Source organism: Mirounga angustirostris, unplaced genomic scaffold (genome assembly GCF_029215605.1).
Source record: "Mirounga angustirostris isolate CCGP_5_RB_7025 unplaced genomic scaffold, mMirAng1.0.hap1 SCAF_4, whole genome shotgun sequence".
In the NCBI taxonomy this organism is placed as follows: domain Eukaryota; kingdom Metazoa; phylum Chordata; class Mammalia; order Carnivora; family Phocidae; genus Mirounga; species Mirounga angustirostris.
In genome coordinates this window covers 33,929,577-33,943,432 of record NW_026991712.1, presented here as the reverse complement: position 1 = coordinate 33,943,432, position 13,856 = coordinate 33,929,577, and the positions used below count along the sequence as shown (strand labels likewise).

At 48.3% G+C, this 13,856-nt stretch overlaps 1 protein-coding gene across 17 annotated transcripts in view; it reads left to right on the top strand.

The window, feature by feature from the left end:
* The window catches only part of BAALC (BAALC binder of MAP3K1 and KLF4), a 130,138-nt gene that overhangs the window by 100,002 nt on the left and 16,280 nt on the right, over positions 1–13,856 (top strand). For 5 of the 17 annotated variants that reach the window (XM_064588010.1, XM_064588011.1, XM_064588008.1 and 2 more), the window contains exon 10: positions 2,527–2,743. In XM_064588010.1, the coding sequence (XP_064444080.1) occupies positions 2,527–2,743 (217 nt within the window). Of the gene's footprint in view, positions 1–2,526; positions 2,744–4,818; positions 5,375–7,568; positions 7,693–9,740; positions 9,996–13,856 lie in introns of those variants that run through there. The other 12 variants (XR_010410562.1, XR_010410561.1, XR_010410563.1 and 9 more) reach the window with 8 other exon arrangements.

Sequence of the window (13,856 nt, the reverse complement as noted above, 5' to 3'; positions counted from 1 at the left end):
TTTTTTAAATCTTTTTTTTTTTTTTTTAAGATTTTATTTATTTATTTGACAGAGAGAGACACAGCGAGAGAGGGAACACGAGCAGGGGGAGTGGGAGAGGGAGAAGCAGGCTTCCCGCGGAGCAGGGAGCCCGATGTGGGGCTCGATCCCCGGACCCTGGGATCATGACCTGAGCCGAAGGCAGACGCGTAACGACTGAGCCACCCAGGCGCCCCTGCACCTACTTCTTTTAAGAAGCCCACTTGGAAGGCAGGGATGGAAACTACTGGCCTAACTCTTGGCACTATTTCCAGAGTCAGCCCTCATGGTGTGGGTTTTCTCTTTCTCTTTCTCTCAGGGGTCACCGGCCCTTGAGAGTACTGCTCTTCTCCCTGCGGCAGGCCCCTCTCTGTGCTGTTTCTACTTAAAACAGTTCTGACACCAAATGTGTGGGATTTTTTCCCCACCAAATCAACCAGTTCTCCACCTCTCCGGATACTGACTAGGTGTCCTACAATTCAGCTCAATTCTGACACCAACTACCTGGAGTCAGCACAGCCCCCACAGGTGAAGGGCTCAGTCCCACAAGACTGTCGCCCACTTCAGATGCCAGTCCTAAGTCCTAGGTCGCCACCTGTACGTGTGACCAGTCAGCTGTAAGTTGGAGTTCTTATATCCCCTCCTCAGGTTCAATAATTTGCTAGCATGGCTCACAGAACTCAGGGACACTTTACTTATGTTTGCCGGTTTATTGTAAAGGATATTGTAAAGGATACAAATGAACAGCCAGGTGAAGAGGTACATAGGGCGTGGTCTAGAAGATTCGTAAGTGCATTCTGTTCCTGTGGAGTTGGGGTTTGTCACCCTCTTGGCACATGGATGCTTTTACCAACCTGGATGCTCCCCCAATATTGTTATTTAAGGGTTTTTTTAATTGGAAGTTTCATCATGTAGGCATAATTAAATGGCTCAATTTCCAGCCCCATCCTCCTCCCCAGAGTTTGGGAGGTGGGGCTGAAAGTTCCAAGCTCTTAGTCAAGATTAGGTTTTTCTGGCAACAGGCCCCTATCCTGAAGCTATCAAGGGGACCTCCAAGAGTTGCCTCATTAGAATAAATGGCGCTCCTGTCTCTCCTGTCACTCACAAAATTCCAAGGAATTTAGGAGCTCTGTGTCATGAACTGGAGCAAAGACCAAATGTTATAACAAAAGATGCTCCTATCACCCTGTCACTCAGGTAATTACCAGGGTTTTTGGAGATCTGTGCCAGGAACTGGGGGGAAAGACCACATATGTATTTCTTGTTCTGTCACAACATCCCACCTCACAGAACGCTCTGTGACTGCTGACTGGCCTCAGCTGCTGGAGGAGTAGAATGACCAGTCCAGCTGGTTGCCCTTGGCCTCCCTGTGGCTGCTGCAGAGCTTCTGCCCGCTTCTGGTCTCCCACCTGCTCGCCCCCCTCATGCTTCCTGGGCCGCCTTTGCTCTGTTCAGTCAGGTACTCTTCAACCAAGTATTCCTTGATGTAGCCCTCTTGCTTTTCAGTGAGGCTATTTATTTAAACCCCATTCTATCATTTCTTGGCATTTGTTATGGAAGGAACATATGCTCAGTCCAACACCTGCAGGTGGAATGGTGTAAAAAACTGTATAACCTTCAAACCAGTAACTCCACTTACAGGAATTTATCCTAAGGAGGTAATTAAGAATGAAGTTTTAAGGGGCACCTGGGTGGCTCAGTCCATTGACATCAAACTCTTGATTTCAGCTCAGGTGGTGATCTCATGGGTCTTGAGATCAAGCCCCACATCAGGCTTTAAGCTCATTGGGGAGTCTGCTTGGGATTCTCTCTCTCCCTCTCACCCTGCCCTTTCTCCTGCTCTCTCTCTCCCTCTCAAATAAATAAATCAATCTTAAAAAAAAAAGGAGAAGAAGAAAGCTTAAAGCCTAAGGAGTTTCAACCACAGTGACATTTATTGTGAAAACAAATAACCAGCTAGAGGGGATTAGTTGGCTGGCTGACTCAGTCGGTAGAGCATCCAACTCCTTGATCTTGGGGTCATGAGTTCAAGCCCCACATTGGGCATAGAGCTTACTTAAAAAAAATTAAAAATAAGTAAATGGTGACACATCTGTACAATGGCAAACTTATTGTGTGAAAACTAACAAGGCAGAATATTGAATTGCATGGAAAAATGTCAAGTTTCAGGTTACAAAATTATTTTAAAGTCTCATTTTTGTTAAAAAAAAAAATACACACAAAGGGGCACCTGGGTGGCTCAGTCAGTTAAGCATCTGACTCTTGATCGCAGGGTCATGAGTTCAAGCCCCACATCAGGCTCCACACTGGGTGTGGAGCCTATACATACATACATATATATATATATATATACACACACACACACACACACACACACACATATATATATATGTATATTTAAACCCCCCCACACATGTTCTTTTAGGAAAGGGTAATTCCGCATGGTGGGATTGTGGTGACTTATTTCTTTGTGGCTTTTCCCCCCACACGCTTGGGGATTGTTTGCAGCAACTGTCATGTGCAAGACTCCCGTGCCATCCTCTGCTTCTTTCCCCAAGGTGTGCTGGAAGATGGACTCTCCTCCACTGGTGTGCCCCGATCTACAGCCCCAGGTGGAATCTCCAACCCAGACAAGAAGATGAGCTGTGGGACCCAGTGCCCGAATCCCCAGAGCCTCAGCTCAGGTCCTCTGACCCAGAAACAGAATGGCCTTCGGACCACGGAGGTAGGTCACAGCCACATAAGCCACTTGGTTCTGGAGAAACGGGGAGAAGCTTGCTTCAGAATAGGGCCACGCTGAGATGGTGCCCAGGAAAGGAGCAGTGACGGCTCCCCATGCCAATGGAGAGTCTTCTACTCCACCCATGGGAAAACTGTTGCAAAGGCAGGACCCCACCCTATTCCCATCCCTGCCTCGAGGGTTGCCATGTTTTGTTGAATCAGCAGAGATGGGCCCTTGCTGTCTGCACTCTAAAGGAAGCGTGTGTTTGCTTAAATACAGCTTTGTTCGAGGATCCCTTCAGCACAGCTCTCACCATCTTGATACTGAGGATGCTACTGGGCACAGGAACCAGTTTGGGGCCAGGCAGTGGGCAGGGAAGGAGAGAGAGAAGACAGGTGTGGTAGGAGACAGGCCAGGCGTTTTTACCTCACACCCTCCCCCGAGGCAGGCAGTGGGAGCATCCCCACGGTGGTGGTGGTGGGGGGCTATCATTGCAGAATGTGGTGGCAGCATCACCCTCAGACTGTTAGTGTTGAAGAAGAGGCAGGGCTGTGGCATCACAGAGCCAGGGGGCCTCCTTTGGAGTCTTTCCTTTCTCCCAGAGCTGTTGTGGGGAAGTGCTCCCCCTGATGGCCCTAGCTCCTCCCACGGGAAAGACTGCCCTTAGTAGGCCCACCAGGGGTTGGCCTCCTCCCTCTTCCTTCCTCCCCCACCTCCTCATCTGCCCCTGCCCCACCCTCCTCAAAGTCCACTGCTTACCTGATGCTGATTTTCCAAACCTATTCCCCCGCCCCACTCTCCCCTGTCAAAATTTACTTGTCCTGTCCCCTCAGGCCAGGGCCACCTGTTTCCTGATTCTACAACTGGTTCTTTAATGATGGAATTCTTGCTCAGTTGAGTGAGTTACCTCCCTAACCCTTGGTTAGAAAACCTGTTGCCAATTCAGCTTTAATGCTTGTTAACTAAGTGGCCTGGCAGGAACCACTTAATCTTTCGGAATCTCAGGTTCCTTATCCACACGATGGAAATAATAGCACAATGAGAGAACAGATGGGCCCGCTCTGTGTAAACTGAGAAGTGTTGTAAGACAGGCAGTAGGGATTAGCAGCGGATGGTTAGGCACACAGCACCCAACAGGATGGAATGAAGCACTGGTGGTAGCTCTTTAGACTCAGAAGAAAGACATGGAGGGGAGGGGATAGACTTGAACTTGAGGGTGGCCCTCTGAGGGTCCTGGATCACCCACTCGGCCTGTGCATGAGCTGGCCTTCTAGAGACGTAAGCATCATTGCCTGCCCCCCAAGGGTAGGCCCCACAGAACTGTGCTCAAAAGCTGGGTGACTGCTTTAGCGCAGGCCTGACATTTGTTCCGGAGCCTCCTTCCCACGCATGTGCCCTCACCCTTTGAGTCAGGCTGGGTCCTGGTGGGCAGGAAGCAGCTTTGCCTGATGTGTGGCCATGATCCATACACTGGCTTCCTGCCCCCCCACCCCCAGCATTCAGCCCTTTAAAATTGTGCTCCGCAATTTACAAAGTGCTTTTAGGTCTGCTGGGGCATTAAATTCTCCCGAGAGCGCTGTAAAGTAAGCATCATCCCCAGTTTATAGAAAAGGAAACCGATTCATTTGACTTATGACATGAGTTGTTCATGTAAGTGCTGGAGGTGGGTGCCAGTGACTTGAACTTGAAACAGGCTGCTATTATAAAGATGGAGCATACAGATGTGAACGGACTCTTTACTGAAGAATAAGGCATTGGTCCTTTATGGCCACAGTAATGCTGCATACCAAAGCACACCAGGTTCGGTGGCTTCGAACAGTCATCTTTGGTTTTTCCCCTCACAATCAGTTGCAAGTTGAGTGGCTAGGCCTGACTTTCGACACCAGGCTCCACGTGTAGTTCCAGCTGTTCCGTGTATATTATTTTGGGAATCGGGCCAGAAAAGCAGCATCTCTGGGGCATGTCTACATGCCTTCTCATGACTACAGTAGAGACCCAAGAGGGCAAACCCAAACTATCGAACCCATTTCATGTCTCTGCTCGTATCCTGCCTGCCAATCTCCTCTTGGCCCAAGCAGGTCACATGGACAAGCCCAACATCAAGAGGGCAAGGAAGTACACACTGTCCCCAGTGGAGAGACAGCAAAGGATTAAGGGCAATCACGCTACCTACCACACAGAACGTACATTCAGAAAAACGCCCACATCGGTCGTAAGTGCAATGAATCTTTATAAGGCGACACACCCATGTAACCGTCATCCATGTGAAGACACAGAACATTCTCCGTACTCCAGAAATCTCCCTTGTGCCCCTCACCGTGGTGACTGGGATATGCCAGTCACTGTCCACCTCTGCAGCCTAACCACTCTTCTGACAGCTAGCTAGATTCTAGGCCAGTTGTGTTTATTTTTTAGACGTTTGTAAATGGAACCATATGGTATGTGCTCTTTTGTGCCTGGCTTCTTTTGTTCAACATGGGGCTGGTGAGACTCATCTGTGCTGTTGTGAGTTGTAAAGATTTGCTCATTTTCATTGTTATGTGTATCCCCTTACATGAACGTAACCATTCTATTGAAGGACACTTGGGTTGTTTCTGGTCTGGGGCTACTGTGAACAATACAGCTGTTAACCTTTGTGTGCATGCCTGCTGGTGGACATTCATTTCTTTTCCGTATATTCCTAGAAGTAGAACTGCTGGTTCATAGGATGGGGATATATTCAACTTCTGTAGATACTGACAAGTCGTTTTCCACGCTAACCAGCTTTACACGCTAACGAGCCGTGGATGAATTCCAGTTATGGAACATAAGAATTTAAAGCCAGAAAGTTAGGGCCCCTGGGTGGCTCAATTGCTTAAGGGACGGACTCTTGATTTTGGCTCAGGTCATGATCTCAGAGTCCTGGGATAGAGCCCCACGTCAGGCTCCGCACTCATCAGGGAGTCTGCTTGTCTCTCTCCTTCTGCTCCTCCCTTGCTCTCTCTCTCTCTCTCTCAAATAAATAAATAGATAAATAAATAAAATCTTTTAACAAATACATAAATAAAGCCAGTAAGTTGTGCTTAGTCTTCCTTAGGCCCATGACAGCAGCCTTGCAGGCAGGCATAGGGCACTAAGCACTTTGTTCTATTATCTCACCCAATCCTCACAATGACTGTAAAATGTTGATATTGTCACCAGTTGACAGAGGAGAACGGAAACTCAGAGATGGCCGAGGGAAGCAGCCCTCGCACCACACACACACACACATACACACACACACACACACACGGTGGGGCCCCCCCCGGAGGCGGGGGGGCGGTGAGGAGCTAGCCCACCTGACCAGCACATCCCCGGGAGCAGGTGGTACCCGCTGAGAGGCCATCCATGCAGGTTGTTTTCACAACCCAGGGAGCAATGGCTGTGGTGTAGCCACTTCCCAAACGGGATCAGGGAGCAGCGGGCTTCGGTTCCGAGTGTTCAGACAGTTGCTCAAGTGCATCAGTGGTCTTTGTGTCCTGGGATCTCACCAGCCGCCAGACGTCTTGCGCCCCCCCAAAAGCCATGGCAGAGGTTCTTCCACCCACAGTGGCGGTTTACAAGCCAAGCTTACCTCTGATTGAAGCTCCTGTCAGCAGCGCTATCTCGTCCCAACATAGCTCTCAGCGGTGAATCTGCTCAAGGAAAATCATTTTCTTCCTAAACCCTCCAGGGCCTCTGACATACCTCTTCCTCGCTGCTCCCCTATACTCTGGGCCAAAGCTTCCTGCCTTTTCAGTGACTGGCTCAGGCAGTATCCACTCGCCTCTTCTCTCTTCCTCTCCCCTCCAAGATGACCTATTACCATTTCACCGCGTTCCCCTGTACGGCATCCGGCCACCGGGCTGATGGCTTTGGGCACTTTCTAAGAGCTTTCTTTCTCCAGAAGAACCTATTCACGAAGCATGCATCTTTATGCACCTGCCTACATTCCGACGTAGAAAACAAGTCTGCGTGTTAGAGGCAATCCTTGCTAGGCCTGGAAAAGTTCTGCTCGGTTCCTGTAAGCACTCCTTGGATTCATTCGTGTCATGTTCTCCCATGGAGGGCCATCGAGGTGCCAGGCACTGTTCTGATGCCAGGGACCCAGGGGTGGAAAAGGAACACGTGTCCTGTGCTCTGAAGCGACTGCCAGTTTTAATGGGGGTGAGGCTGGGGGGGTCAGATACTACAGAATATTCATGTTTGATCTACCTGAGATTCAAGTTGAACAAGGGCCTCGCCGATTTGAAGCAGTGCTGTCTATTTCAAGGAGCTAAAAGGCCATCAATAGGGGATGGCAACTCCTCCCATTAAGGCAGACACCTCCGCACAGGTCGCGCTGCTTTCTGGAGGGCGCTGGGGACAGCTAGCGGGGCTAATGGCTGCGGGTAGCAGCATCTCCTGCTCTGAGCCCCTCGCCACTGCATGTCCCAGCAGACAAACCAGAGCTTCCTTCTTGCAGTCCCCTCGGCCCTGTCTCCCGCCTGGTGTGAATAGGTGCTAGCTAGCGAGAGGAACGTGACGGTAGGGATATTCGGCAAGTTGGAACTGTCTCGGTGGAGAGCTCCTTCTCTTTCTCTACTGTGTCTTGATTCCCTCCAGTCCCTCGGGACCTTCCTGACGTCTCCGCGTCTGAGAAATCCTTGACTGGGTCTCCTTCCCCCAGCCTCTTCCCTGAGCTGGACAAAAACCCAGGAGCAAGTCCTGTAGCTGCTCTTCTGTCCTGCTAATTAATCGTTCAGGAAACTCTGGGCTGCCTCCAGACATTTGCTCTCCAGGCTGAATGTGCCGTTTCCTCAGCCTTAGGACTCCTGTTTTTCTCCCCCAGAACTGTCTCCTCAGGTATTCAGCTAAGGTAGAAATGTATGTGTGGATACAGCTCTGAGCAGACGAAACTTGAGTGTGTGGCTGGCCTCCCGATGAGCCCGCATGTCTTCGGAAGCTGCATCATTGTGAGTTACTTTGTTATTCTTGACAAAGTGGCCAGACTGTGCCGAAGAACTCCACCGATGTCCTGACTGGTTCTCAGCAGAGGAGCTTCCTCCTTCTGCTCCTGCCCCCTCCCCCGCCCCAACCCAGTGTCTGACCGGTGGCCAGGCTCGGTCCAGTCCAGGGAAGATGGACTTCAGCCAGAAATGGCTGTGGCCAAAGAGCGAGGCCTGCTCCAGAAAGGAGGATGGGATAAGCCCAGAATTTCTCCGGGGTGGTGGTAATAGGAGATATATGAGAAGTGTTTGGAAAGTAAATATGAGTTTCTCCTTGCAAAACAAAAACATGCCATTAAAAGGAGGGAGAGGGGCGCCTGGGTGGCTCAGTCGGTTAAGCGACTGCCTTCGGCTCAGGTCATGATCCTGGAATCCCGGGATCGAGTCCCGCATCGGGCTCCCTGCTCAGCAGGGGGTCTGCTTCTCCCTCTACCCTCTTCCCTCTCATGCTTTCTGTCTCTCATTTTCTCTCTCTCTCAAATAAATAAATAAAATCTTAAAAAAAAAAAAAAAAAGGAGGGAGAAAACAAAAGAAACCATTGAGGAAAACCAGAGAGGGAGACCTGTCAGAAGGGCACTTTGATACACATTTTCGTTTGAGCCTGGGAAAGGAGGGAATTTAGCAGTATAGGGATGTGGAGGGGTGTGTGTGTGTGGTGATTTCACTACCTCCATATTTGCAGCTATCTATCTGCTGGCTGCCACCTTATATACATGAAGAATTGCAAGACTCACTATTCATCTAACGGTCTGTAGAAACACCAATCCTACTGGAAGACTCTCAGGGCAGAGACCTCCTTATTCATTATTCCCTTGCCCCCTGAGCCTACTTCAGGGTTATGAATCTAGTATGTACTCACTAACTCCTTGGGACCTTCCTGGCATCTCAGCATCTGAGAAATCCTTGACTGGGCCTCCTTGATTGAATGAGGCTGGCCTAGAACCTCACTAGGATTAGAAAGTTTTCCCACAGCACCACTCCTACCCGGCGCCACCATCATATGATTGATGACTGTACTGTGGGATCCCCAGTACTTTTCTCAAGCAGGTTCTGCTGCCTTCCTAGTGTTTGATCTACCTGAGGTTGAAGTTGAAAAGCAACAACTCCTTTTGGCACTTGCTACCAGATAGATCTAAACCCCTATGCTGAGTAGCCTAAGTGAGTGCCATGCATGAGGCTGTGGCCGGCACAGGATTTGCTCCAGGCTTGGGGGTTTCTGGAGAGTTTTGCCTGAGGTGTAACCTGACCCCTGCCTTTGGAGCCTAGCATCTGGCCCTGGGTGGAGTTGCTACGATCAAATGTTTCCTGATGACCTCGAATGAATGCCATGAAGCAGCAGCAAGTAAAATCACAGAATTCAGGAATAGCTAGACGTTAGTTGTTATCTGTTTCCCTTTAATGGGGCTTGACTGAAAAGAAGAAAAATGTCTTGAGTTGCAGCTGACAAGGCTCAGTCTTTAATCTTTTGGGAAGGAAGAGAGGGGAGCTGATATTTTCAGTGTCTACCATGAGCCAAACACACTGCATATGGCATCATCTTTACCCCTCACTCTAGGGGGGAAGCAGCATTTCCCACTTGGGAAAACAGGCTCAGGAAGGTTAGGTATTTGGCCAACATGGCCCAAGGAATAGTGGTGTGGCTCTGTTAGACTTAAAACCCAGATCTGTCTGCCTCCAAACCCCATGTTCTTCCTTCCCATTACCAAAAAACAGTGGAGAATTCAGAGTAAGCTTTGGCAGAGTTGTGGGAGGCTGGATGTGGGACCCGAGTCTACCATCTTTAGTTCATCCCACCGTCTTCATTGACATTGGCCTTGGGCAAATTATGTTGGCTTGAGTGAATTCCCCTGTCTCATTGGGAAAGGGAGTGCAGTACTATTTCGGGCTGTCTCTCAGGGATGGCGCGAGAAACAATCAATTGTAAGCATAATGTAAATACTGTATGAAAGTTGTAGGGCAGGGCAGTACAAACAGGTGTGCTATTCCCAGGACATTTTTTTTTTTTTTTTGACAGAGAGAGATGCAGCGAGAGAGGGAACACAAGCAGGGGGAGTGGGAGAGGGAGAAGCAGGCTCCCCGCTGAGCAAGGAACCTGATGTTGGGCTCGAGGGATCATGACCTGAGCCGAAGGCAGACGCTTAACGACTGAGCCACCCAGGCGCCCCTTCCCAGGACATTTTTTGTCTTCTTTCTGAAGATTTCTTTTTATACATGTGCTCATCAAGTTATTTGTTGGGTGTCTATTACGTGGTAGGCACTAAATTATATTCTGGGGATATATTCTGGTGAACGCAACACACTGGGTCCCTACCTTCTTGAAGTTTATAATCTGATGAGGATGTGGAAAATATGCAAGTGAAAAAGCAAATACATAATCCAAACCACGGTTAAGGCCAGGAAGGAAGTAAAGAATACTGGGAGAGAGAAATCATTAGCTGTGTTTACCCCTGGGAGAAGCACAAGTGTGGCCAGAGCATAACAATGCCTTTCATTGTGCCTTCTCTACTCTTTGAATTTCTTTTACTATAATTTTGTATTGATTTTATAAATAAAAAATACAGTTATAGAAAAATCGATGTCTGCTAAATCATAATCTCAGTAAGCCTTGCTTGTCTTTGTTGTGTGTGAGGAACTGTGAAAAGGTTCAGATGATCCCGTGTTAGGTATAGATGTATTTGTGGAGTCAAAGTAAAGTTGAGAACATCTGTATTCCCATGTTGGGGGGACGTGAGAAGTGGTGAGCAGACTCAGCTGCACCCTGAGTCCAGGTACACTGCCCTTACTTCCATAGAGAATGAGCTGAGTCGTTGACTTAAAAAACCCCAAGAGAAACAGGTTCATCTGAGTTTGAGGCTGCCAGGAAGTTATCATGGTCAATCTGGTTACCCTTGAGAAACGGCAGCCGATAAATTACTTTTAATTAAAGAGGCAGCATCAGGAGGACTAAAATCCATGATTCATAGAGTTCTAAACCTGCAGAAATGAAAATGAGGCAGAGGGAAGAAGAGAAAAGCTGTAAAGCTGAGTGAGAAACAAGAGGTGGCCCATTAACAAGAGTCAGTGGTGATAAAACTCACAAAGCAAGAATTTTAGAAGTGGGAGAAGGATCGAATGAGCAGAGAGCCACAGAAGAAAAAGGTGCCAACTAGGTTTCTCTCATCACTGAGTTGCAAACCAGGAGATTTTTTTTTTTTAAGCCAGTAATTGCAAATGGGACATGTTTTCTTTTCCTGTAGTTAAATAAAGGGAGTGGGCTGTGAAATAAAAAGGTTTGGCTCGCTGAGAAGCACATCATAGGGGAAAAGGCCTCTTCTACACACTGTCTGAGGAACTAAATAGGAAAATTGTTCCGTGTATCCCGATAGCTCTTCTCTTGTAGGAGGGCAGTGCAACTTCTCAAGAGGGCTTCTAGAGAAAATAATCTGGCATTGTAATTCTCTTTCTCCCTCTCATTTGGGTTTGAAATCTGAGATTTCCAAGGTGTACCTAGATTCCAGCAACGACCCACCCCCCCCACCCCCGAATGTCTGCATTGCTCTTTCATAAAGCACTTGCAAGAGAATGCCTTGTTGTTCTGTTTAACTTGATAGAGTTCACACAGCGTGATTATTTGAGAGTGGACTTGTTTATGGCTTAGAGGCTGTACCCACCACGGGAGTACAGAACTTCAGTTGCCCTTTATCCAAATGCACACGGCGCAGGCTTACCGTCGGTGTTGTTTAGAAGAAGCTGCCGCAAGACCCATAGTTCTGGTAGAATAAGAAGGTTTTCAGCTGAAATTTAGAATGTTTGACATCATCATTTTGCAAATAGAATTAATGGCAGCTCTAACTGGACTGACCGACCATCCTGGTTTGCGGGGGCCTGACCAGGTTGCCAGAACGGAGGACTTCCAGTTTTAAAACGGGCCAATCTTGGGCCAATTGGGAAAAGTTGGTCACCCTATTAATGCTGAGTGACATGCTTAATTCTCTCAAAAAGGCCCACAAAGAATCAGGCATTAGTGCCCCATGTTTCAGGTAAGGCTAAAGCAGCATATCTTGCAGCAGCTAACAGGTGACAAAGCCTTGCCCTAAGGCGAGCTCTGTCTGGCCCCAAAGCTTGTGCTCTGAATAATGCCACTTTGGATGGGCTTTGGATATCCAGATTTAAGAAACTGCAAAAAGAAAAAACAGAAATTGCCCCGTTGTTCTTGAGATTAAAACCATACATATTCTGTGGCTGTTCTGGGAGTGACTATTGTGTAGCTTTGGATGCTTAAACAGGCAAGGAAATGAAGAATCATCCAACTATTGAATTTTTGCTTACATTTTTAAGCTTAGAAAAGCAGACTAAAATATAGAACAGAGCATTTTCTGTGTATAATCTGTAATAACCTTTTGTGAAATCTTGCCAGGAACTCTAAAGAAAAGCAGTTATACTGTTTGGAAAGTTTACATTTCCATTCTGGAAAGCTCTCTTACTGCCTACCGGTTTGAGGGGAAAGCTGTTGTCAACTTGGCTCATTTCAAATAAAGCCTCTGTGTCTCCATTCCATGCCCTGTCCGCAAGGCTTGTATGCAGCAACACCCGGAACGCAAATCCGATGGAATCGGCCTCCTAATTGCCGCACTTTTCTTTCTTTAGGAGACAAAATTGTTTGTGGGACTTCAGGAGTTCTCTGCTTTTAGGGAAAAATAAACCCATCAAAGTCACTGCTTACCCTGGTGCCAGTTCAGGCTTGGAAAAGCTGAGAGTAAGACTAAGTCCTTAAAACAGCATTGACTTCTGGTTGTTCAAACAAGGGCGCATTGACAAATGCAGTGTGCTCATTCATTCATTCATCCACTAATTCAACCAAACTTCAGTAGAGAGCCTGCTCTGTTTCAGATGGTGCCAGGCACTGGGAACATGAAGAGGAGAACAGTGAAGTCCTAGCTCATGACATCAACGGACAGGACTAAAATTGCATATAGACAAAATTATCCCCTAAACGCCCCTCAGATCACCCATAAAGTATTCTTAGGTCAGGTTCCCTAGAAGCAGAGCCCAAGACGAGGATTCTTGTGCAAGCAATTGATTGAAAGCAAGATTTCACAGTTTCTGGGGCAGAGGACCCAGTTCAGGCTTATATGAGCTCTGCTGAATCCCACATGGAGCCTGATCCCACAGGGGCTCTGGAGCATGAAGATGCCATAGATTTATATCCCCTCAAGGCAAAATGGCCAGCCTTTTGTATCCCCAACAATGAGACATTGGCTTTGGGCTGTTTCCAGGAATTAGTTTGTGACCTCTGTCGCATTTCTGAGCAAGGTGGCTCTGATCAGATGAGGGCAATTTTCAAAACATGGGTGCTGCTGTGAGCAGTTAGCTGCCAAAACTCACAACAGTTGGGGGATGGATGCAGCAGGCATGTAAGAGAATCTGGAAGGGGTATCCCAACAGCTACTACACAGGATTTATGTGACAGGTTACAGACTACAGATCATTTGTTAGTAAATCAAACAGGCCACTTTCTTTTTCTCCAGTGGCCCCATAGTCCACCATGTCTTTGGATGCACTACAGATAAAGTAGTTGTCTTGTATTCAGGGATCATATTATATTACGAACATGCATCTATCCACACTCACACCCAGCATGGGGAGATGCTCATGCACTGGGAGATGCTCCCTCAGATCTGAGGCGGACCGTGTTTTCCAGGAGGCAGACGTTGAGATGTCATTATACAGGATGCTCATTGGGCATCAACCACTGTGGTGAGGACGGATGGAAGCAGGAGTGGCCAGACGGAGGAGGTGAGCCAGCCAGATGCAGGCTGAGCAGCAGCTGCAGCTGACCCCACCCCGTGGGGACCTGTAGAGCCTAGCGGCTTGTCAGAGCTGGCCTGCTTTGTGTCCAAATGGCCAGGCCTTTGTACCCCCACATTGGGCCAGCTAACTGGGAAGTTATTTACTGACCCCGTTCCCAGGAGCTAGGCACCAGGTCTTCCTGGGCTGGGGATTGGGTGCCACCTGTCTCTGTCCATCCACTGTGGAGGCAACTCCTGTGACCCCTCCCGTGCTCACTCCAAGCAGTTGAGCAGAACGGGCACAAAATCACTCCCCACTAGTTAAAGTTTACTCTTGAGGTGGGACACATGTAGTTGAAGAA